Source organism: Trifolium pratense, linkage group LG7, assembly GCF_020283565.1.
Source record: "Trifolium pratense cultivar HEN17-A07 linkage group LG7, ARS_RC_1.1, whole genome shotgun sequence".
Lineage (NCBI taxonomy): Eukaryota > Viridiplantae > Streptophyta > Magnoliopsida > Fabales > Fabaceae > Trifolium > Trifolium pratense.
The window spans coordinates 17,029,526-17,055,452 of record NC_060065.1 but is presented as its reverse complement, the minus strand read 5'-3'; the positions used below and the strand labels follow the sequence as shown (position 1 = coordinate 17,055,452).

At 33.4% G+C, this 25,927-nt stretch overlaps 1 protein-coding gene across 4 annotated transcripts; it reads right to left on the bottom strand.

Annotated features, from left to right (window-relative positions):
- Positions 1-9,698: 9,698 nt before the first annotated feature.
- On the bottom strand, positions 9,699-15,166 carry LOC123894510 (E3 ubiquitin-protein ligase TRIP12-like). 4 transcript variants are annotated; one of them, XM_045944523.1, is made up of 8 exons: positions 15,087-15,143; positions 14,964-15,015; positions 13,492-13,895; positions 11,358-11,462; positions 11,199-11,267; positions 10,992-11,117; positions 10,728-10,802; positions 9,702-10,624 (listed from the first exon to the last, which is right to left on the bottom strand). In XM_045944523.1, the coding sequence occupies exons 3-8, from the start codon at positions 13,885-13,887 to the stop codon at positions 10,559-10,561; spliced, it is 837 nt and encodes a 278-aa protein (XP_045800479.1). In that variant the 5' UTR covers positions 13,888-13,895; positions 14,964-15,015; positions 15,087-15,143; the 3' UTR covers positions 9,702-10,558. The 4 variants fall into 4 exon arrangements, with proteins under 4 accessions (XP_045800480.1, XP_045800479.1, XP_045800477.1 ...); XM_045944521.1 differs by having other exon boundaries at positions 9,703-10,624; positions 15,117-15,166; XM_045944524.1 differs by having other exon boundaries at positions 9,699-10,624; positions 13,492-13,890; positions 14,964-15,110.
- Between the last annotated feature and the right edge of the window lie 10,761 nt (positions 15,167-25,927).

The window sequence follows — 25,927 nt, the reverse complement described above, 5'->3', positions numbered from 1 at the left end:
ACATGTTGGATTTATCTCCTTTTATTTATTTATTAATTTGAATAAGGGATAATTACTGCTAAGTGCACATTGTGGTAATTATCCATTAAGCCTAAATTGTGGTCTTTATTCTTTCCCTAAAATATAGTAACCGCCCATAAAGATAGTGTGGCAGTTATGATTGCACTTAAGATATTTTTGTGATGGACAAAAATTATAAATAGAGTGCAACCCTTGTTTTGGTTCCCTAAGCCTCATATCTCTATTCAGTGACTTACACCATCTAAGGGAGATTGTAGAAGGTTTAGAAGAGCCTCAGCAACCTCAAACAAGATCAATCCTCAACAAGAACAAGCTATAGCAATGGCGGGAGGTATTTCGGCTATTTAAATTCAATTTTGCTTCCGCTGTTTAAGGTTGAATTTCGTTTATGAATTAGTAGAAATTCTTACATTTGGTATCAGAGCCCTATTTGCCTCTGCCTTGCAATTTCGTGTTCTGATTATTGCAGTTTTAATCCATTCTAAATTTTTTGATTTCATATGTTTGTAACTGTTTAATTTATACACAGAGAATCTTTAAACCATATAGAAATAATTTCGATTCATGTGATTTAGAGTTAAAAATAGTTATGAAATCAAAAGCTTTAGTAATCTGGGTTTTGCTTGAATTTTTCATAAATTTCGATTTCAGATTAAGAGCGTTTTAGATGCAGGAAAATATTGAATCATACGGAAATATTTTAGATTCATGATTCTGTGTTTAAAACATGAATTTTCGGTGTTATTTTGGCTTGAAATCGATTTTTCCAGTTTCGGGTCGCGTGAATTTTTCAACCGGGTCGTTTTGACCCGTCTGGAGGTTGAAGATGATGATATTTATTTTAATCAATGCTTTCATTATAAATATTATGTAACGCAAATTATTTCAAAACTGATTCACCTGTCTTAGTGGTTGATTTATTGACTTGCTGCTGAGACATCGTGGGTTCGATTCCGCTCTTTGCCTTTTTTTGTGAATTTTCAATTTTCTTTATGAACAGCAATGATTAAAATTAAAATCACGAAAAATTTGTCCTAACACCGGTTCGAACCAGGAACCTGTAAGACGCGCCCATTAAGAAGCGGCATTCAGTAACCGCTTGGTCAGGTGTAACGTTTTTGTATTTAATTGCATTGAACTTTATTTATTATGCAGCTACGTGTTGTATCCAATTAAGGCATGATAATTGTGTTTTTTAATCATGTAATTGTAATTAAAATTAATTGGTATATATGCCATGTTGAAGTTATGTAACACCGATTCTAGTCATTCACTTGATTAGTATTATTACATGGTTAATTTATGTAACCTACTAAAGCATATAATATGTAAGTTTTTTAATCATGAAATTATGTGCATTAAAATGAATCGGTTACATTTTATGCAATTGAATATTATGAATTAAATGTCAAAATGATTTATATGATTTTATTTGATTAAGGAGTAGCCACAGCATCTTTAATCGAGTGAAATTATATATTAAGAGTTTAAAATCATGTTAGTGACATTGGTTGTAATTGACTATATTGAACGTAGTAAATTTTGTCCCACAGGAATTTTTATTATGTTTATGTATGGTTAATTAGGATAAAATATTAAATTATATTTTCTAATTTACCCACAGGGATTAGAAAAGGGAACATAATTTGATAGTTTTATCATTAAGTTATATGAATCTAATTGAATAAAACTTTAGCCTACAGGTAAGTTTTATGTCACTAGATTCATAGTTTGAAACATGATTTACATTGGTAAAACATGGTATTTGTTTAGTAGTCTCAATTTAATTATAAGCATGTAAATTTAATTTTACAGCTATGCAGCCTATAAATTTCTCTCACTTTAAGTGTGAAATTCCCGAACTAAAGGATGAAAATAATAAGGTGTATAAGGAGAGAGTTCTTCTTCATTCAGGATGAATGAATATTTGATTATGCTATTCGGAAAGACGAACCATCTCCTATTATAGAGACTAGCCTTCAGGAAGATGTCGATCTTTATGAAATATGGGAGCGACCTAATCGTCTCAGAATGATGTTCATAAAGACCAACATTTTTTTTTTTTTGCTAGCATTCGTGGTTGCGTTGATCAGCATAATAATGTTCAAGCATTGCTTAAGGTCATTGATGAACATTTTAAAAACATCAAATAAGACATTTGTTATCACCTTAATTATGAAGTTCTCATCAATGAAGCTCATCATTGTGAAAGGAGTGCGTCAGCACATCATGTGAATGAGGGATATAGCAGCACAACTAAAGACTCTTGAGATTAACATTTCAGAATCTTTCCTTGTGCGTTATATTTTTAGCACTCTTCCATCCTCAAATCAGCCGTTCATAATTCCATGTAACACACATGCGTGTTCAAGAAGAAAGAAAGATTGATGATGGAAATGGATAAAGATGTTATAATGACAAATATGGAAAAGAGCAAGACCCTGAAAGGTAAATGAATTTCATTTGTCTGCTTTGAGTCTAATATGATTGATGTTATTTATAACACATGGTGGATTGATTTTGGTTCTACAATCCATGATTATCGAATACCTTACAATGTATAATCAGCTTAAGAAAAACGCTTCCAAGTGAGCAAGGCATCTATTTAGGAAGTCAAGATGCGTTCACATATAGAGGCTGTTGAAACATGCAATTTAATTTTTTCAGTAGTGGCTTTGTTTTAAATTTGAAAAATACTTTTATTTATATTCCAAGTTTTTCTAGAAATTTAATTTCTATTTCAAGGCTTGAACCATTGGGATATTCCATTATTTTTTATAAAACGTCTTTCAGTTTGTTTAATAAATCTAAATTTCTTGGAAATGATGTATTATCCAATGGTCTCTTTTCTCAATTAATTTTCAAATTGATGCCACTAATAATGTTATGCATGTTCAAGTTGAAACTAAATGATGTGTTATAAATAAGGAATCCTCTATTCTGTGGCACCGGAGATTAAGATATATCTCCATTCAGAAAATTAAAAGACTAGTGAATTTAGTACTTTAAATTTCACTAATTTTTTTTAGACTTGTGTAAACTGCATTCAGAGAAAGCAGACTAACACACATAAGAAAGTGCTAAGAGGAAAACTAAAATATTAGAAATCATACATTCAGATATATGTTGTACGTCCAGACATGGACATACAAGGTCCGAAATATTTCATCTCCTTCATTGATGATTACTCACGATATATGTATGTCTACTTTCTTCATAATAATTATGAAGCATTGGAAGCCTATAAAGTTTAAGGCTGAAGTAGAAAATAATGCGAAAAGCAAATTAAGATCGTGAGAGATTATAGAGGTGAAAAATATTATTATAGATATACTGATAATGGACATAGTTAGGAGTATGCGTAGCAACTTCAGACTTTCAACGTCATTGTGGAGCGAAACTCTTAAAACGGTAGTGTATATATTGAACCGTCTTCCAACTAAGGTTGTCCCAAAGACACCTTTTGAGTTATTTAAAGGTTGGATACCGAGTTTGTGTCATATACGCATTTGGGAATGCCCGTCTGAAGTAAGAGTTTACAACTCACAAGAAAAGAAACTAGACCCTATGATTATAGGTGGGTATTTCATTAGATATGCCGAAAAATCTAAAAGGGTATTAAGTTATATTGTCCATCTCATAGCACTAAAATTGTGGAATCAAGAAATGCAAAGTTTCTTGAAGATGACTTGATTAGTGGGAGCAATCAATTCCAGGACATTTGTTCTGATAAAAGTAATATTGATGTTGAACCCTTCCACTTCAAGTGATCAATTGATTGTCATTTGTATTGCCCCTCAAGCTCAAATGGGTATTAGACAGCCAGTTATTAAAGTTACACAAGCGGCTTATAATAATCTAGTAAATGAAGATGTTCAAGAATTTTTTGAAATTATTGAACAAAATGTTGAACCAACATTATGAAAGATTACTAGAGAAATAAAGTCAACTATAGCTAGTGATTATGTGGTATATTTACAAATGTCGGACTATAATATTGGTGCTAAAAATGATTCTGAAACGTTCTCACTTGGATGTGAAAACTGCATTCTGAATGGAAATCTAGAAGAAAAGGTTTACATGAAATAACCCGAAGGAATTTCTTCTGGTGGTGATGAGCTTTTGGTATGCAAGCTTAAGAAATCCATATATGGACTCAAACAAGCTTCCCTTCGGTGGTATTTGAAATTTTCATGGTGTCATCTCTTCATTTGGATTTGTAGAGAACATTATGGATCAATGTATATACCAGAAGGTCAGTGGGAGTATAATTTATTTCCTTATTTTGTTCGTGGATGATATTTTACTTGCTACTAATGATAAAAGTTGCTATATAAGGTGAAACAAATTCTCTCTAAGAGTTGTGATATATAGATATGAGTGACACTTCTTATGTCATTGGGCATTGAGATTCAAAGAGATAGAGTTCGTAGAATTCTAGATTTGTCATAATAGGCTCATATCAATAAAGTCTTAGAGATGTTTTAGATGAAATGTTGTTCACCACGTATAGCATCCATTGTGAAGGGTGATAGGTTCTATTTGGACCTATGCTGAATAACGATTTGAGAGGGAACAAATGCTTAATATTCTATATGCTTCCATCGGTGGAAGCCTAATGTATGCTCAGGTTCGCACACGGTCTGACATTGCATTTGCAATTGGAATATTAAACAAATATTAGAGAATCCAGATATGGAACACTGGAAAGCTGCAAATAAAGTAATTAGGTCCTTTCAAGGAACTAAAGACTACATGCTTATGTATATACGAACTAAAATTTTAGAGGTCAAAGGTTACTCTACTTAAGAGTTTGCAGGCTGCGTTGACTTAAGAAAATAAACATCCGATTACATTTTCATGTTAGTCGGTGGAGTTGTTTCTTGAAAAGACGCAAAACAGACCTTGACCGTCACTTCCACAATGGAAGCTGAGTTCGTATTTTGTTTGAGACTACATCACATGGTGTATGAATGAAGAGTTTCAATTGTGGGTTGAAAATTGTAGATTCAATCTTTGACCGCAAAGATGTATTGTGACAATTCAGTTGCGGTTTTATGGCTAAGAATACCAAAAGTGAAAGTCGAATTAAGTATATCGACATTAAGTACTTAGCCGTAGAAGTCGAATTAAATATATCGACATTAAGTATTTAACCGTAAGAGAGCACATTAAGGATCAAATAATTGTTATTGATCAATCATATTAGTACTGAATTGATGATTGTCGATCCTTTGACTAAAGGCATGCCATCGTAAAAATTTAAGGATCATGTAGAAAGAACGGGACTTGGTTCCTGTATCTAATTTTCGTTATAATAACGATTTTTGTTTTATGAAACTCTATATATGATATATTCTCATGTTTTAAGTTCTAAAGTGTACGTACACATTTGATTTTGAGAAATATCGCTTAAGTTTGGAACCTGAATAAACATAAATGTTGTGAGTTTATTCATTAAGTTATATTTGGTTAGAGACTCGTTACATTGTGATACATAGAAGATAATACTCGATATTATAGAGGACCTATCGCTATGATCCATGTGTCTTGTTTCTTATTATTGTAAGTGAAAGAATATGTCGACCAAGTGGGAGAATGTTGGATTTATCTCCTTTTATTTATTTATTAATTTGAATAAGGGATAATTACTGCTAAGTGCACATTGTGGTAATTATCCATTAAGCCTAAATTGTGGTCTTTATTCTTTCCCTAAAATATAGTAACCGCCCATAAAGATAGTGTGGCAGTTATGATTGCACTTAAGATATTTTTGTGATGGACAAAAATTATAAATAGAGTGCAACCCTTGTTTTGGTTCCCTAAGCCTCATATCTCTATTCAGTGACTTACACCATCTAAGGGAGATTGTAGAAGGTTTAGAAGAGCCTCAGCAACCTCAAACAAGATCAATCCTCAACAAGAACAAGCTATAGCAATGGCGGGAGGTATTTCGGCTATTTAAATTCAATTTTGTTTCCGCTGTTTAAGGTTGAATTTCGTTTATGAATTAGTAGAAATTCTTACACTACAACCACAAAACTTGCATTGATAAAGAGAAAAAGATACAAAAGATTAAGAGGGGAGGGCCAACCAAACCCTCTTAGTAAGATTTGAACCTAAAATTTGGTATACCAAGTTTGTTCCTATTCAGATTATTAACCATATATACAACTAGGAGGATCCCAAAAAAACAAGACATATCAGTGTTAAGACCTAGATTAGCAAGGCTATCAGCAATAACATTCCCTTCCCTATAGACATGAGTGACAATTAAATTCATTCTTCTAGCCAACAACTTACAATTCTGCCATCTATTTCTTACCATCCAAGGCACAAGAGAGTTAGACTTGAAAGCCAAAACTGCAAAGTTGGAATCTGTTTCAATCCAAATATTCAACCAATTGTGGATCTTATCAATTTCAACGGCCTTCATCACACCACAAAGTTCAGCTACAAAAGAGGAGTGAGAATCCTGATTTTCTGCAAAAGCTAAAACAAATTCAGATTGATGGCTTGTAAAGATACCTCCACAAGAAGCCTTAATTGTGTTATAAGCTCCATCAGTATTGCATTTCATCCAATTCATGGGAGGAGGCTGCCAAAGCACTTCCTTAATAGATGGTGCTCTAGGAGGACGCAATATGCCTTTAAAATTCTTAAGGATGCTGAAATCCTTCATGCAGGAGTGATATGTAAGCTTGGTTAAGTTACCGGATAAAAAAACATTAGAACTAATAAAAGTAACTGCTTTTACGTAGTTACACGTAGTAATGAATATTAGTAGTTAATTTGAGATCGGAAAATCTAGATTGCACAATTAAATAATATAGTAAAATGATCGAAAGAGTTAAGTTAGATAGGGATCTAATTTTATTTTATTTTTTTTTCATTCTATCCCTCTCTATATTAAATTGGGTTTGTTTTGACTATTGGCATGTGTCTAAGTTTTTTATTTGTCGAGTGTTCTATATATTTTTTATCATGACAACACGAATCATGTATGATTATGTGATCATTTTACTTCTTTAGTTTGAATTTCAATCATTCGACATTAGATTGATCGCTGAAATTTTATTTGATCGGTCTAACGTTTTTATTTTTGTTTACAATAGAGTCGAGGATAGAACATTAAAACCCAAAACCTTAACATAATACCAAAATCTCTCATCAGTAGACTAAACTTAGTGATTTTTATCGGTCTAATATTATTATATGTACAAAGAAGATATGCCTTACCTTTTTATACTCTTAAAAAAAAATATTTTTTAAAATAAGTCGTACATGCGAGATATGACTACCTCTTTTTATATTTTTTATGATAAGTCATACAGATAGGACTTAGCTTTTTTTTTTCATATATATTTTCTATAGTTTTTTTTTTGAATGGCATATATTTTCTATAGTAAATCTTAATATGGAGATATGACTTAATTTTTTATAGGCGTCTATATTTTAAGAAACATACATTTCATCTTCTGGGTATGAGGTTTTAATCTCATTCAATTTGAAATTTCTTCGATCAATATACTGTCAATTTGTTGAAATTCAAATTTCCTTATTTTTAAAATATTTTTAAAGATTAGTCAAAAGAATTTGTCACTTATTAAAAAAGTGGCGGCTAGCGGAGATTTACACGGTGTTAAAATTTGTAGAGGGGCACCGATAGTGTCTCATCTACTTTTTGCTAATGATTGCTTTATTTTCTATACGTCTAATTTATCGAAAAACCGGGAAATTAAGGGAGATTCTCAAAACTTATGAGGATGCATCCGGACAAGAAATAACCTCTCGAAGTCATAAGTATTTTTCAGTCGAAATGCTAACAGAGCAGTCCAAGAGGATCTATCTAATTTGACGGGGTGCAACATGTGTTGGGTACAGGAACCTATCTTGGAATGCCTTCCATGATAGGTAGAAACAAGAAAGTGACCTTTGCATATATCAAAGATAGGATGTGGAGGAAAATCAACTCGTGGAGAAGTAGACCTCTATCTAAAGCAATTATTTTCCACACTCATCTTTTATTGAAGCAAAACTTGGTTCTAATCCTAGTTATGTGTGGAGAAGCATATAGAAATCTTGTAATGTACTTAGACTTGGTTGTAGATGGAATATTGCGATGGAAGCAACATTAATTAAGATGATGGATGATCCTTGGTTAAGGGGAAATGAGCGTGGTTGGGTGAGTGCTTCACAACCGCAAGGTGTGTATAACCTCTGCGTGAATGATTTGATATTTTATGGGCTAAAGCAATGGGATACAATTTGAATTTCTAACTTATTTTCTCACGTGTACCCTACTTTTAGGTCAACTCATGTGTACCCTTCACATTTTTGAATGGATTTTTTCATTTATGGTTTTTTTTTTTTTACTTTTACCACTAGTTTAATCTGGTTCGAGAGTCAGTTCTAGCATCAAGTGGTTTCAGCTCCCTCCCGATCACAATTGAGGAAGATCGAACCGTAGTCCTCCCTACCAAATTCAGCGTCAATCACCATTGAACCAACTAACGATTTATAAAATATTATAAGAATTTCTCCTAAAAAAATTAGAATTATTTAACAAAACATGCATTAAATATGAAAATTTATATTTAATTCATGTTTTGTTAAAACAATATACATTTTTTTTAGGAGAAAATGTTTGACAAATTATGGGTTAGTATCTTCTAATTTCATCTTTCCTCCTACTACTCAATCTTATTGTTTAACCAACCCCTCTTAAACATAAGTTAGACTTAAATAATGTATTATGGGAATTGGATTTCTTGCGTCACTGACACAGTTACAGCTCTCATAACGAAGGAAGAATAACGAGCGGTGGTTGGTGTTTTCGAAACGATAGAGGACAGTTCTTTAGCGCAGGGACTTATTGGAAAAGTGGATCTCACTCAATCCTTGAAGCTGAAGCTTTAGTTCTTATAGAATGGTACTTCAGGCTTTAGCATTCTTTATTTCTAATATTAGGAACATCATTCAAGTAAATACAGATTAAGATCGTAAAAACATAAGCTTGTGATATAGCTATACCTAATTCCGGACCGGTTAATGCAAGAACTATAAATAAAGGACCAAGATCTCCTATGAAATATAAAAGATCATTCAGCCATAGCAGAGTCCAACTGTTGATGTTAAATTCATACATAGCATAGAACCAAGAACTTCGGAGTTTGCGTTCCAAATACCCATTTCTGTGAATGAGAATGACAAGACAAAATCTTTTAATGAATCTAGATGATTGAGAAAGAATCAAAGTGGTTGCTTCAAAATCGCCCCTTTTCGTACCCTAAAAATCGCTCTACAACTCTATTTTTGCAACATTGATGAAGTGTTGCTGGGTTTGTAGCCATATAACACAAATTCAAAACTACAAAACGAAAAGCGATTTCGGATCGTACTTAACGAAACAGAACGTTTTCGGAACCTATGTTCCGAAACTAAGCGTTTTCTGGGTTTGTAGCAATAAAAATATGTTTGGAAACTAAGCGTTCTCTGAGTTTGTAGCGCCATAAAACACCATTTTGGATGGTACGAAACGCAACCTAGCGTTTTCGAAACTTACAATCCGAAAATAACTTCATTTCGGATTGTAGAATCCAAAGTGAACTGGTTCTTTTTTGTTTGAAGAGGCAAAGAAAAACTTCTATTAAAAAACACAACACACTATTCTTATAAGCACAAGATGTGCCATCCAAGAGATGAGTACATAAAGAGTACAACATAAAGTAAACAACCTATCCTGTTATTTAGCACATTAACAATAGCACAACAAAAGCTAAAAAACTAAAGCTCCTGTACCGAGACAAAACAGCCGTAGGGTAAAAAGCAAAGGAAGCCAAAGGATACTTGCACAATTCAAACCAAAACTTGCATCACTTAACCCCTAACAATTAAAAGGCACCCTTAAAGTTGATCTCCAATCAACAGAGAATTAAACAAGTGCTCGCAGACAAATGATATGAACAGAATGAACATTCCAATACACTTAACATACGACCACATAGCAAATTTGCTACTTTTGAACTTAACCAAACACAGCATGATTGCAAAGCGAGGAACAGAGATGGAAGAGAAAGTTTAAACACCTTAGGACCTCGGTCCATGCCACCATAAGGATAAGCGAAGAAAATGAAAAAATCATTAACTTCACGCCCTTACAATATGGACATGGATTTTGAGGTACAACCAAAGCGACAAACCTTCTCAACAAAATTAATCAGACAATGTTCCTGTTACAAAACAGCCAGCCAAGATTAAGAAACGATGCCACGAGACAACCTTCTCTGCTAAACAGAAAACCATCACATAACAATCAATGACAGTGCGGTTCTTTTCCGAGGGTAAAGGAATTTCTAACAATAACATGAAATTTCATCAAAAATATTATACTAATGAAAAATCTCGGATGGAAAAACAGCAAATATATCACAAGGTACCCAAACAAAGGTATCCAAACAAACAGTGCATGAAAAATCTTGGTCACTAAGGTATAACAAACCGTGCATGAAAAACCTAGAGACCTTATCTAGGGAACTTATATATAGTCAAAAGATTCTTGTCCCTCTGTTATGGCATACAAAAGCTTTTCTTTCATCGTGTCCTGAAAATGAAGAGTACCAAAGAATTATTCTAATGGTCAAAATTAAGAAAATAAGTTTCGGTAGGAAATAATGTGAAGAAAGAAAAAAAAGTATGATCCTTACTTTTGAAAGGTAAGGAGGTAGCGTAAGTTGGTTATAACAAGTAGCCGCGCTAGGCAAACATTTCTCATCGTAAATCTGTTAAACACAAACAGTCAACACAAACAATTAATAGATGATACAAACATTTAAAAACAAATTCAACATGAAGTGCAAAAGGAAACCAAACTGATAGATATAAATGACATAGTATTCTATTTATTTTAGCAACACATAAAATCGATCATTATACATCAACTAAGACAACTTTGCACAATGTTTACAAACCTTTACAACTCTTAATTTGGGATTTAAGGATGCTAATCCTCCAGAAGGAAGCCTTGGTGTACCGGTAACAAACTGTAGAAATCCCCTTCGCTGTTCCCGGTCGAACCCCTGAAGGATTTCAAGCAACTATACAAAGGAATAGATATCTTTCAGTAATAAGGCATAAAAATATCATCCAAACTATTAGGGTCATTTTAAAATACTTACATTCACAATAGGAACACTTTCTGCCGTATATCCATCAGTGATGTTAATATGCTCTCTAAGCTCCTCCAACTATTAACAAGAAATGGTTATCATTAATAATAAATAGAAGGAGGAGGCATAGGGATTAGGGGTGCAAGCAAAACTAAATTTAATACATACACTCCAACTATTTTGTCCTTCACCACACAAGATAGCCTCAAATTCTTCTACAGTGAATATAGAAAAAGTTTGAATGCCAGTGGGATATGTTCCCAGGGTGAAAACCTGAAAAAACATTGTAGAATTTTTTAACCACCCTTCTTTTGGTTTTTTATATTGGAGGAAAGGAACAAGATTTTAACTTTTCTCTTTACCAAGCATTCCTTTGCCATTTTTGGAGAGACGATAATGATTTTGATATCTACAAAGAATTGTGGAGTTCTGACTCACCCCACATAATAACATATAGAAGAATCACCACAGATTCTGAAAAATTTGTTGAAAGTTATGCTGATATGGAAAACCAAAGCCGGATTATTTTACAATTTGTTCGTAAAATTCATGATCTCGGCATAGGTTGCCCTATTGCCTTTGTTAATAATGGGTTGGATGAAAAGCTAGAGGAGCAAATGGAAGATTATATTGGAGAAGAATTACCTACATACTTGCCTCTATGGTGGATTTATCTTATGCTTTCTTATCCGTTTTTGTTCAGTTACCGGACAAGGTGCAAATTTTTCAAACTGGCCGCATACTGGGATCGAAATTTCTCGGGAAGTATGGCAGGAGAAAATTGGTTGCAAGAAGACGTGATACTTAATGTGTCTCGTAACAATATCCTGGATCATGCCAAAGGATTGATGGATCAACACGCAAGTAATGTTATAAAACTCAGTGTGAAATTTTTTGATGAGCCTGACATTGGTATGGACCAACTTCAGAATTCTATACCCTAGTTTCTAAAGAATTTCAAAAGTGTGGTTTAATGTGGAGAAATCATATCTCTCTTGGACTTTTCCCTCGTCCAATGTCAGACTCACCTATACTTCTACAATAGATGAGTCTGACATCGGACGAGGGAAAAGTCCAAGAGAGATATGATTTCTTCACATTAAACCACACTTTTGAAATTCTTTAGAAACTAGGGTATAGAACTCTGAAGTTGGTCCCATACCAATGCCAGGCTCATCAAAAAATTTCACACTGAGTTTTATAGCATTACTTGCGTGTTGATCCATCAATCCTTTGGCATGATCCAGGATATTGTTACGAGACACATTAAGTATCACGTCTTCTTGCAACCAATTTTCTTCTGCCATACTTCCCGAGAAATTTCGATCCCAGTATGCGGCCAGTTTGAAAAATTTGCACTTTGTTTGGTAACTGAACAAAAACGGATAAGAAAGCATAAGATAAATCCACCATGGAGGCAAGTATGTAGGTAATTCTCCTCCAATATAATCTTCCACCTGCTCCTCTAGCTTTTCATCCAACCCATTATTAACAAAGGCAATAGGGCAACCTATGCCGAGATCATGAATTTTACGAACAAATTGTAAAATAATCCGGCTTTGGTTTTCCATATCAGCAAAACTTTCAACAAATTTTTCAGAATCTGTGGTGATTCTTCTATATGTTATTATGTGGGGTGAGTCAGAACTCCACAATTCTTTGTAGATATCAAAATCATTATCGTCTCAACAAAAATGGCAAAGGAATGCTTGGTAAAGAGAAAAGTTAAAATCTTGTTCCTTTCCTCCAATATAAAAAACCAATTTCTGTGCAGCACCATCTTCATCTGATTCTCGGATTGCATTAATCTGGAAGTTAGCAATCATGATCACATTAATTAGACATATAAATATCAAGCATTAACATGTACATTGTACACCAAACACAAACACGTCACCGGTAAGGCTAAATTGGTTCAGATTTAAACAAAATATACATTTAAAGTGAAAAAGTGTGTGGAAAACTGAAGTTTTCTGTTTTGAATAAAATGAAAAAATGCTGAAAAGAAAGAAGAGTAAAAAAGGATAATTTGTTTGTGTGTCTTCAACTCATACAAATAAAAAAAGCAATGATTTGTTATAAGAACTATAATGCAAAAATGTAACAGACAACATAAAATAATTCAATTAATTAAAACTACTGCAATCAGTCCAGGCTATCAGAGAAAACTACTGCTTGGAGTTAATACAATTAATTCAATGTGCAGGTGGAATAATTAGAACAGGGGAGAATGATTTTACGATGAAAACTTAGCATTTTCTATGTGGTGGAATAATCAGAAGAATATAGCTGCAAAATTTACCTCTGGCCAGATGTATTTTTGAATGTCACCAAAAGTATCAAAAGGATCATGCTGGTGTGTTTCGCCTTCTTTCGTGTATCTTTGGAGACTTGTCTCTCCCTCAGCTGGTATAAAGCAGAAGTGCGGCAGAGCAGTCTCAGAATCCGGCTCAAAATCTAGCTCATCGGGTGCGTAAATAACTCGAAATTGTTCGAAATTATTTAATGCTGCGTGGAGATTAGTTAATAACAATGGAATATCGATGATCGATTCCATGTTAATTATGTCATCCTCTCTATTTAACATCTCTAACATTTCTTCCAAGATGGTTAATACACCATCTTTACAGCCGTAACTACTCATCAAATCATTAAATTTTTCATTAAGACTTCTAAACGAGTCACTTGATGAAGCCATCAACTTAACTACAAACAAAACAAAGAGGAAACATTTTAGCATGTATCTTGGCCTAGAATTATTAACATAATCACAAGCTAAATCGAATAATGTATAAACTGTGAATAAGGATTAACTACAAACATGTAAAACATATGTAATTAACTAGAATTCACTCATGCACCAAGTCCAACCATGGAAAGCCACTAAGGAAACAACTCTGAGTACTTCTTAGAATCAAATTTAGAGAAGTATAGTCAAAGAATTATATTAATTTACAAAGTACGAAGATAAATTCTTTAATATATAGGTCAACATGATCCTTGTATTTTAAATTTTGAATGTAAACCTCATCAGCTAATTGTAGATCATTACATTATCAGTTAGTTATAATATGTATGATGCATTTTAGTTTTAGCTTTCCTATTGTAACAAAAAATTCATCATGCAGTAATCTATACCCATAAGAACAAAATGCGAGGATTCACCAAAGTTCCAAAGCAGACAATGTCTCGGAAACACGATGCCTTGGATTTCAGCTCGGAACAAAACCTCATTTAACCTCTAATTTTTTCATGTTAGACATTTGTGAAAAATACTAAAAAAAGTAAAATTGACACACAAAGCCTAGCGTTACACAAAAATATAAATCACTAGCTATGAAGCACGGACACTCTTCGGATTAGGTGTGTCACGTGTCAAAAACGCGTCAGTCCGACACTGACACGACGCTGACACTTATGATTACATTGAAATTATGACATTTTTTTCAAAATATTATTGGTGTCGACATGTCAGTGTGTCTGGTGTTTGTATCTGTATCTGTGTTCGTGCTTCATAGCTCACTAGCGTGACTAAATTAAATTACTACATTGCGTGCACAAAACCTAAATTTGTATCTGTGTCCGTGCTTCATAGCTCAGTAGCGTGACTAAATGAAATTACTAAATTGCGTGCACAAAGCCTAAATTAGTAAAATGTTAAACTACTATAATCACACTGATTTGACTATGGATTCATATCCAACAAAATAGGGATGCATAAAAAAAAGCTTTTCGTATCAGATAAGTAAAAATTGCTTTGAAGATTAGGTATACCTGTTAGGGGAGAAAGCTACGAAGATTCTTCAAGACGATTATGAATGAATTGCTGCAACAAAAGAAATTTACATTAGAAAGGGGAAATCGAATGAATGGGTTGTGACGTGTTAAAAGAAGTACTTGAGTTGAGAGCTGCTAGCTAGGTCTTACACATTTCATTTCAAGTGTTTTTCGTTTGATTTTAGCCTCTTTGTTTTTAATTTTCTTTTATAGCCAGTTGGCGTTAAGTTAACCCATTTAGCGGTTTATTTTATATATATATATTTTAAAAGCAGACTTTCTACCACAAAAAAAAAAGCAGACTAGCTTAGAAATTAGGTGTGACTAAGGTTTTATCTGGGTAAAATTAAACTAAAAATTAGTTGATAGTCGAAAATTTAGCTGATAAGCTGACTCGTAGTTTAAAATTGCGTAAAAAAAAAACTGATAGTTTAAAAGGTAGTAAAATAAAATTAAAGTATTTGGTAAATTGATATGTTCTAAGCATAAAATAACATAAAAATATATGGTTATTTTATGTGACTAAGTAGTATTTTATGTTAGTTCAGTTGGCCGAGATATTGCATATTATATGTATAGGCTATGGTTCGAATCCCGGTACAATCACTTATTCATATTATGAGCTTTTTTTTATAAACTACCTTGAAAAACTTATAATATAACAAGTTATAAACTATTTTATTTGTGTTACCAAATAGACATTAATATCTTTATAAAACTGATTTGTAAGGTGATGATCGACTTCCCTTATTTATATATATATATATATATATATATATATATATAAGATGTGGGACTCTTGACACCCTCTTCACCTCATCACTAAATCAAACCTAGTGGTTTTGATCTAATAGTAAAATTTGATAATAAGTGACTAAACAATTCTTAAAGAGGCTCTAATAATATGAGTGGCAGAGCCAGACCAAAAAATTAGGGATGACCACCAAAAAACTAGCTCACGATTGGGTTTCCCCCAGCTCTGTTTCAAGACTACTGGGTGTTGTTCGATTCTGGTTCAACTCTATGTTGTAAACAACTCATCGGGTGTGTAAACAACTCGAAATTGTTCGAAATCATTTAATGCTCCGTGGATATTAGTTAATAACAGTTGAATATTGATGATCGATTCCACATTAATTATGTCATCTCTCCATTTATCATCTCTAACATTTCTTTCAAGATGGTTAAAACCACCTTACCATCTTTATAGCTTTAACTACTCCACAAATCATTAAATTCTTCATTAAGACTTCTAAATCGATTTTGTTTGGGTAAAATTAAACTAAATATTAGTTGATATATAATTAAAAATTTAGCTGATAAGCTAACTTCCTAGTTTAAAATTGCGTTAAAAAAAAAACTGATAGTATTAGAACCAGCTTATCAGCGTCGTAATACATGTGCGCAATGTTAACTAGTATTAGAACTCGTAATACATGTGTGCAATAAGAAATGTTTCTTATACACATATTAGTAGTAGCAAAGGTATTAAATTTGAAATCTGATTTGAACTTATCTAATGAATGAATTCCCATACCAAGAGAAAATTATCAACGTACCTAGCTTCTTCTGATCGTTGGCGCAAACTTGGCAGCTACTTTCTCTCCAAAGACAATAGAATACAAGGTTGAGCTAGTAAGGTTTGAGAAGCACGTTAATGTCAGTGCCCTGATAACATAAACAAAGAGAAAATTGATATTTTTTAGAACTCAAAAAAAGAAAAAAATCATAGTTAGCTATATAGCACCGACAACACTTCAGACAGTTAGCAATGTAGCTATGACACGACACTGACACAGACAATGACACATGTAAGTATATTTTCGTAAATACTTATAACTACGATATTTTTAACAGCAACTACTGGATATATAACTTCCCCAAATTGAGCTTCAGCATTGAATTGTGGATATATAACTCTCACTGATTCATTCTCTTCATCAGATGAACTAATAGGCCCTCTAAGTTCTTCTGAGTGATAAGAGAACCTTCCTCCATCACTTGTATCATCATCAATTTCAGCCATCTAATATAATGTATAGTATTAACAAAGAGCACAAATTGAGAAAACATTGAGGAGACAAAACAGGGACCACAAGCAAAATAGGGGAGTACTCCAAAATAGAGAGACAATTGCATATAAAAGAAACAAATTAGAACCACTATAATACTTAAACAAATTAGGACCACAAAGCAACATAAACAATAAACAATAATATAGATGGTAATAATATAAGGGCAAAATTACGCTGCAGGTCCTTTATCTTATTTTTTTGTAACATTTTGGTCCTTTATCTTTTTTCTGTAACACTTTGGTCCTTTATATTTTTTTTGTAACACTATGGTCCTTTATTATTTTTTATTTGTAACATTTAGGTCCTTTATTTTTTATAAATAAATAAGATAAGGACCAAAGTGTTACCAAAAAAAGGACTAAAGTGTTACAAATAAAAAAGATAAAGGACCAAAGTGTTACAAATAAAAGATAAAGGACCAAATTGTTACAAAAAAAATATAAAGGACCAAAGTGTTACAAAAAAATAAGATAAAGGACCTGCAGTGTAATTTTGCCTAATATAAGAGATACAAAAGCTTCAAAATAGCAGCAACATGAATAAGCGAAAAAGGAAGCAACAACAACATGGTTCACGATAAAACAAATTTGGTTCAAGCTAAAACAACATGGTTCATTGTACTAAAAAACACAAATTTCATTCATGAAAATTAATAAGTGAGAATAAACCCTTACAAATTTATAAAAGTTAGAACGAAAAACATGAAAAACGTACCTTAAACAACGACGACAACCGGAATTGGAGCGTATAGGTGGCGCTAGGGTTTTCAGATTGAGATGATTTGAGAGAGTTGATCGAGAAGAGAGAGATAAGAAGATGCAATTGAAGGGGGTTGAAGAAAAAAGAGTTGGTGACGGAGGACTAAATTAATGGAGTTGAGAGAGTTGATCGAGAAGAGAGAGATAAGCGTAAAAGTAGCTTTTGGATTTTAGGGTTTTAAAGAATAGTTAACGGAAAATATAACGGAGGACTAAATTGATGGATGGAAAATAGTTTAGGGACCTAATTGATGGATGAAAAATAGTTTAGGGACCTTTTAGTTGGTTTTAATAGTTTAGGGACTAAGTTGGTGAGAGAGTGATAATTTAGGGACTAAATTGACTGATTACTCGTAAATCCTAACAGGGAGATATGACTTACTTTTTCATATATATATATTTTAGGAAAGTGAAACATATATTTCATCTTTTGGGTTATAAGCATTATCACTTCTGATTTTAATTGATTTGTGTTCTGGTATAAGTCTAAATAGGTTATAAGAAAAATGACAAGTGATTTAGGTCATCATAGAATATAGAAAACTAGTTAAGAAAATTAGATGATGCAAAAGATGGCTTAAAATTTTAAGACTTCAACCATCATATTTTTTCTCTTCTATGCAAATATTCTGCACAGTGTGCATAGAACATGACTTAAATATGAGTTTTATGAATCTTAGTACACAACAGATCGGTTTGAAATGAAGTAGGGTGGTAGTGTGGGAGTGGCGGAACTAGTTGCGTTTGAAACTGTGACAATACTACTACTTCATATGTAGAGGCTAAAATGCAGTTTTAGCCTCCTAACTTTCACAAAGTTACGATTTTGGCCCCCTAACTTTAAAAATAATTTTTGTTTTGAGGATTAACCATCCAACTGGTTCAGTTTAACCAAATAATGCATTTTTAAAGTTAGGCGGTTAAAATCGCAATTTTGTGAAAGTTAGGGGGGCTAAAAATACATTTTAACCAAATGTAGACCAGAGCTATTGAAATATCAAACTTCAAAATTTGAGTTAGCATAAGTTAGTTTTTTTGTTATACCTTTTAAAATACTAGGAGAAGTTGACCACACAATCTCATGTAGTTATTGTAGAAAATGATTAGGTTGAAAACTAGAGACCAAAGTAAGGTATATAACTCATATTACCCCTTGAAATAAAAAAGGAAAGTTTAAGAGGATTAGGAGGTCTAAGTTAAGATTTTGATCAAATTAAAATAATATATTGATTTCAAACTTTTTTCCCAAGTCCTATGTCGCATGTATATAGTTTATAGATCAAGTAAAAATAAAATAAAATAAAATATATCAGAATTGAATCCCTTTAATATGGAGGTATTGTAAGGAATTGCAAAATATGATGGATGACATAGGATAAGTTATTATTAATATCAGTTTGAGTCTGCTTGTTTTGGTGAATTTGTGGTTTAACTACCATGCTATGGCCAATGAGTAATACTTGCAAATTTACAATGAAAAGTCATGATAAAAAATTGGATACTTGCAAATTTACAGAGAAAGCAACCACAACTACAGATCACTACTCCCCCTTTTTAGCCACAAATTTTGGCAAACATCATGCATTCAGCAAACCATAGAGTAGCAGACAAAACACACATCTTAGAGTGCGCATATTACATCTGGCATGATTTTTTAGCTCTAGCCTGATTTTTTGCATCTGGGGTGATCACTTTATTGTCCTTTTTGTTGAATGTTTACTGCACGGACAAGGAAGATTTGCATCACCGAGTTTTTGAGCCACCTGTTTGGTTATGAAAACATGATAATATACTTATGCAGGTATACACCAATTATGCACGTCAAATCTTTGATACACACAAACAAAGCATGTAGTCTCAATAACATGTTGATCATTCACACATCAGACCTTAATTAACTCATGAAATGTTGGCTATGATATTAATTAATCTAGAGCTTTCAAATAGAAAATCAAGTCACACAAACCTCATTATGCATGATGCAAACCACACCTCAAAATACATTGAGTAGTCACCATATTTAGTTCAATAAACATTGCAAATTTTCAATTATTATGAGATCATCTTTATCAACCAAACATTAAGAATCGTTGTATCCACTTTTAACATAATAAAAGTATTGAAACTACACTTCATAGGTCAAAAAGCCTATGGGGTGATCACTTTGTTCTGTTGTCCTTTTTTTGTTGAAGCCTAATCCACAGACGAGGAAGATTTGCATCACCGAGCATTCGAACTACCTGTTTGGTTTATGAGAACACGGTATATCATTTTTATAGCTTCACTCAGTGATAAAATTATATATTGAATGAGATAATTATTATTTAATATGATAGTGTAAGGAGTTTAAAGAAAAAGATGAAATAAACAACCAACCTCACAAGTAATTATGAGTGAGCCAAGGTAAGATTTATTAAAATATCGGATCGCTTCCTGAGCTTCCTGGTCTGTACGAAAAATACAACTAATTTGACTTTTAAAACATTTGAATGCACATTTTTTAATTAAAAACTTCTTTTTAAAGTAGCTTAACTTGTGCACTTAGATTTTTCCTAATTATAATCAATTTTATCATATTTAGTTATTTACCATAAAAAATAAGTTCAATTTTCTCACTGAAACAGATGATGTTTGCACACAAACAGAAGCAAAGAGGGATAACAGAGCAAGAGAAGGATGCGATGCAGAAAAACTGTGATAGTATAATTACTATCATTAGTTAAATAATTGCTATGCCTAATTTTATAAGTTTGTATTTATTATTTATTTGTACTTTTTACTTGATCTATAAACTATAAACACGACATAGGACTCGGGGAAAAAAGCTTGAAATCAATATATCATTCTAATTTGATCAAAATCTTAAATTAGGTCTCCTAATCCTCTTAAACTTTCCTTTTTGATTTCAAGGGGTAATATGAGTTATATACCTTTTTTTAAGAACCTAAATTAGCCCACCCAAATTGGCACAAGAGAGAATCGAACCTGAGACCTTAAGGAGGAGCACACTCCCAGGTCCCAAACCAATACCACAAGACCAACCCAATATGAGTTATATACCTTACTTTCAGCCTAATCAATTTTTTACAATAACTACATGAGATTGTGTGTACAACTTTTTCCAGTATTTATGGATGGCATAACCAAAAAACTAACTTATTTTAACTCAAAAAGTTTGATATTTCAATAGCTCTTAGTCTACATTTTGGGTGCGTTTGATCTGCTAAAAAATAAGGGACTTGACAGTACAACTTATGTTGTACAATGTTTGATTCTAAAATTGTTCCTAGTACTGGACAAACTAGTGGCGCCAAGGGACACAGGTGTCCCCGAACATACAAGACATAAGGAAAGACTGGCAAGATAGATATCCCATAAATATCCTGGAAAGTTGTAAAATAAATTTACTAGCTAACAAGCAGGGGTAAACTACTCATGCCACTACTAACCGCAGGAGAGTTCTGTCTTTCGTGATCGTTAGGAAGAGCCGGATGCTAGTGATCTATATTTTTATGTTTGGGATCGAAAGATTCTGATGTTCGTAAGCGAGACCCAGATCCTCAGGACAAAAATTGAAATTCTTGTCCCCCATAGAACCACGGGACAACTTTTTGTCCTCAGCACAAGTTGTCTAAATTACCAAAATAACCCTTTGTCCACCAAGCATCGTACAACACAAAGTTTGTTAAATACCTTAAACGTTTGTCCTGTGTTGTTCTGACTTAAAATGTCTAGTATTTATGTTTTGCCGATCAAACGAACCCTTTAAGTAGTAGTATTGTCACACAATTTCAACGCAACTAACTAACCAGCACTATCACCCTACGTCATTTCCAATCGATTCATAAAACTCATTTAAGCATGATCTATGCACACTTGTGCAGAATCTTTGTAGTATATAGGAAGAGAAAAAATATGATGGTTGAAATCTTAAATTTTTAAGCCATCTTGCATCATTTGTGGTTTTCTTAACTATAGTTATCCATATTCTATGACAACCTAAATTACTTGTCATTTTTCAAATGACCTATTTAGACTTACCAGAAACATAAATCAATTAAAATCAGAAGTCATAGTCCTTATAACCCACTTCCAAAATCTGAAAACCTTACATGCCATCATCAACTATCACTTGCCTCCAATTCTTATGTAGTTGATCAATTTTTATATAAGCATTCAAAGCATATTATACCAGAACCTTTCATTATCATTTCATAAAACAACCATGCTAATCATACTTATGCCGACACATACACCAATTATGCACATATTCATAGCCTAGGACGCAAACAAAGCATGTAGTCTCAATAACATGTTGGTCATTCACACATCAGACCTTAATTAACTCATGAAATGTTGGCTATGATATTAATCTAGAGCTTTCAAATAGAAAATCAAGTCACACAAACCTCATTATGCAGGATGCAAACCACATCTCAAATATATTGAGTAGTCACCTTGCATATTTAAAATTTTATTTATTACTTTGTGCATATTTATAATTGCAAAAGCTCCTAATGCAGTTTACTTTAGGGTCATCAAGACATCCTATCCCTTAAAAAAATCATGGAACAAAGTAATATTTGGGGTGATAAGGCTAAGTGAGTGTTTGGGAGCGCGTTTGGTCATTTATTCACATTCCAATGGCAATTTAACATGAAATTGCAAAGCTACAATTTGTAGCTTCAAAAAAACGCACATTCGTCCCCTCCCACAGCGATTCCAAGCAGACCAATAATTTTCATTAATTTTGATTTCCCATTAATTTTCATTTCACGTCCTAGACTCCTCCTAGTCATTACTTATTCGTGTAATCTTGAGCCATATTGTTACTATGCACATTGAAATACATACCAGAAAGAAAGAAAGAAAGAATACATACCAACACTATTGACTTTGTAGCTGCAGCCTGCAGGTTCTGTCCAATCAGTACATCTCTGCACATGTCCCTTGACCAAGTTTTCATTTTCCCTGATTCAAGTTAGATAGGTTCCAATTCTCTTGTTTATCATATATGTAATAAGGTACATCTACATAATCTGATACAATGATTAAATATTACAAATGGGTCTATGGATGTCTTAACTTCTAATCTTAAATCCACACAACAATAGAGTATAATACTTACACACACTAAATTGGCTATATAGAGGACTGTAGACAAAAGAACAAATATACAGAACTTCACTTTCAGTTGGTTCTACACCAAATACCTAACTGAAAAGCAGTAAAATGTAACAAAGATAAATATTAAGAGTTGTTCCAACAATTTGTAGAAAAATATTTACTTAGGATGGGAAAGTTTGCTTAGAGGAGACAAAAGACCAATCAAACATGTAATATTATAAAGGGTTAAATATGTTTTTAGTCCCTCTAAAATTTTAGAATTTTGTTTTTAGTCCCACTATAAAATCGCACTTTCATTCAGATCCATCCACAACTGCACTTCAATTGGTTCTACACCATACATGAAAAGTAGTAGAAACCTTGATATATGGTTTATCTCCATGATAAGAGTTGGCAAAAATAAAAATTAAAACTTTACATTCACTTACAGCCTAAAACATGCGAAGAAACAAATCAAAAACCTTTGATATATGGTTTTATCTCCTTGACAAAGTTCCTTGCATCTGTTATTCTTCCCCCAATTCTTATCCTGCAACCAAAACATCAGTTTTCCTTCCACAGTCTCTTCAAATCTCAAGGCCAGTGGTCTCATAATAAATCTAAAAGGTTAACAAACTACTATGAATGTAAATCCTATGTCAATGTTATCACTTGTACTCAACAAGAACTTTCTTTTCAATCATTAGCAGAAAATATTAAACTTATTTAGATATTTAGATCATACATTCAACAATTGGGCAGCGCAGTGTGTAATTGAAGACGTCCATATCAACATTATAAACAATAATACTTTCAAGTATTGAATATAAATAGAAAAGCAAATGAAGTATAACAAGGACAATGTTATCAAATCAAATATCAAGGGAAACACGACATATCGAACAGTAGATAACATGCTTAGTTACAAAAATTTGGGCATTTACAAAACATATCAGCATTGAAAGGCTACCCCTCGACATTGAAAGTGAAAGTATGATATTTTCTTACTTACAAATTCATATTTTGTTACTTTGGGGCATAAAGGCTACCAACCTTTTTCAGTGTTATCCTCCTTATGTCCTCATTTTCCCGGGACAATTATATTCGTAGTAGTAGAGATCCTCAACCTCTAAGCCATCATAGTTATGAGAATTTCCTCCATTGATCTCCAACATGCAGATCAGGCATCCTTCTACAACATAAATATATCAGTTCGCAGGCTAACCCAACACATTCATAACATTGTATTTGCACAATCACTTTATATAGTAGTTGCATTTAGATACTAAAGTTTATAAGCGTACAATAGATATCATCCTTTATATTATGAACACATATCCATATTAAAGTGGATTATTGTCATCTAAGAATATTTTCATCAGCACATTTCGCTATTTTTTTTTTTTTTTTGATAAATTAAGAGCGTCTAAGCATCAAGGTATGAATAAACATCCCAACTATATTGGCACCCCTAGACATACCTATCCTATACCTATATCTCATAATAATATATTAAATAAGAATATATATATATATATATATATATATATATATATATATATATATATATACACAAAAGAGAGGGGGGAGGGGGGAACTAGACACTAGACCGTACCCCAGAATAAAAGTAGTAGTGCTAGAAAATTAATCAAATTTATAACAAGGCAAACCCAGCTTGTCATGTAGAAAAGAATCTCGAACGAAAGATGGTAGAGAATCCCACCACATGGAATCGACAATAGAATGCCCATGATCAGCTAGCCTATCCGCACACATGTTGCCTTCCCGAAAGATATGAGTATGTATAACGGTTAAACCAAGAGAGGTCGCAATTGCTCCAACGGTTTCGGAGGTCCCAGGGAACTATAGATGGATTGTCAAAAGAAGATAAAGCACCCATGGAATCACTCTCAATCCAAATGCGCTGCCAACCATGAGCTGCAGCTAGTGCTAATGCGATTGTTATCACCGTGATTTCAGCATGTAAAATGGAACCCGGGCCAAGATTATGAGCGAAGCTACCGACGTGATCAGCCAGATGATCACGAAACAACCCACCACAAGCCGCCGTGTTGCTAACGACAGAACCATCGGTGTTAGCTTTAGGCCACCAAATATTAGGAGCCTTCCATAAGACAAGCTTGATTTGAGGAGCCTTACGCAGCCTAGGAGCAAGATGGAAGTGCTGCAATATTTGTTGTTCCATGGGTGCATTTGATGTGTAAACTTTCAGCCCAGGAGCACTTGTAACGTAATAACTGAACTGTTAAACCAAGCTCCATTTCTGCCAATCCAAATTGTGTGACAGGTCTGCATAATAGTGGCACGCGCGAGACTCATCAAGTAATCACTCCACCAATCTGGGAGGTTCTCAAATAAAGATAAAATTGAGTTAGTAACAAGAACATAATGCAGCAATGCACCTAACCATCTCCAAATGTGCAGCGCGGACGAACATTGAGGGAAAAGATGAGTCGTAGTTTCATACTGCGAGTTAGAATGCAAACTGAAACAATTACGCAACCACGCTTGATGAGATTTTCATCCGTCGGCATTTTATTATGCAAACATCTCCATACACAAATGAAACCGAGGGTGGAACAGCAGAGCTCCATAAACAATGTGCCCAGGAAACTGATTGGTAGTTGGAGAATAAAAAATCATTCGCCTGCTTAGCTTTTAGTTCACCATCCTTTGAACTATACCAAACTAATCTGTCTAAGAGAGTAGTAGTAGGAAGCACAATCTTGTTAATACATTGAGCAACATCCGGATAGTCATTAACAATGCAATGGGGAACTCGCCATAAATGATTATGAGTGAAGGACCTCACTGTACCTTGCAGCAAAGGGCGTAAAGAAGTAGGCATGTGTAGTAAATCAAGTAATTTATCACCAAGCCAGTTGTCAGACCAGAAGAGGACAGCATCACCCGAACCTATTAACCAACGCGACTGCTGTTGGACGGTGGAGATGTGTGGTTTAATTCCCGGCCAAACAGATGAGCGGATGAAATGCGCTGC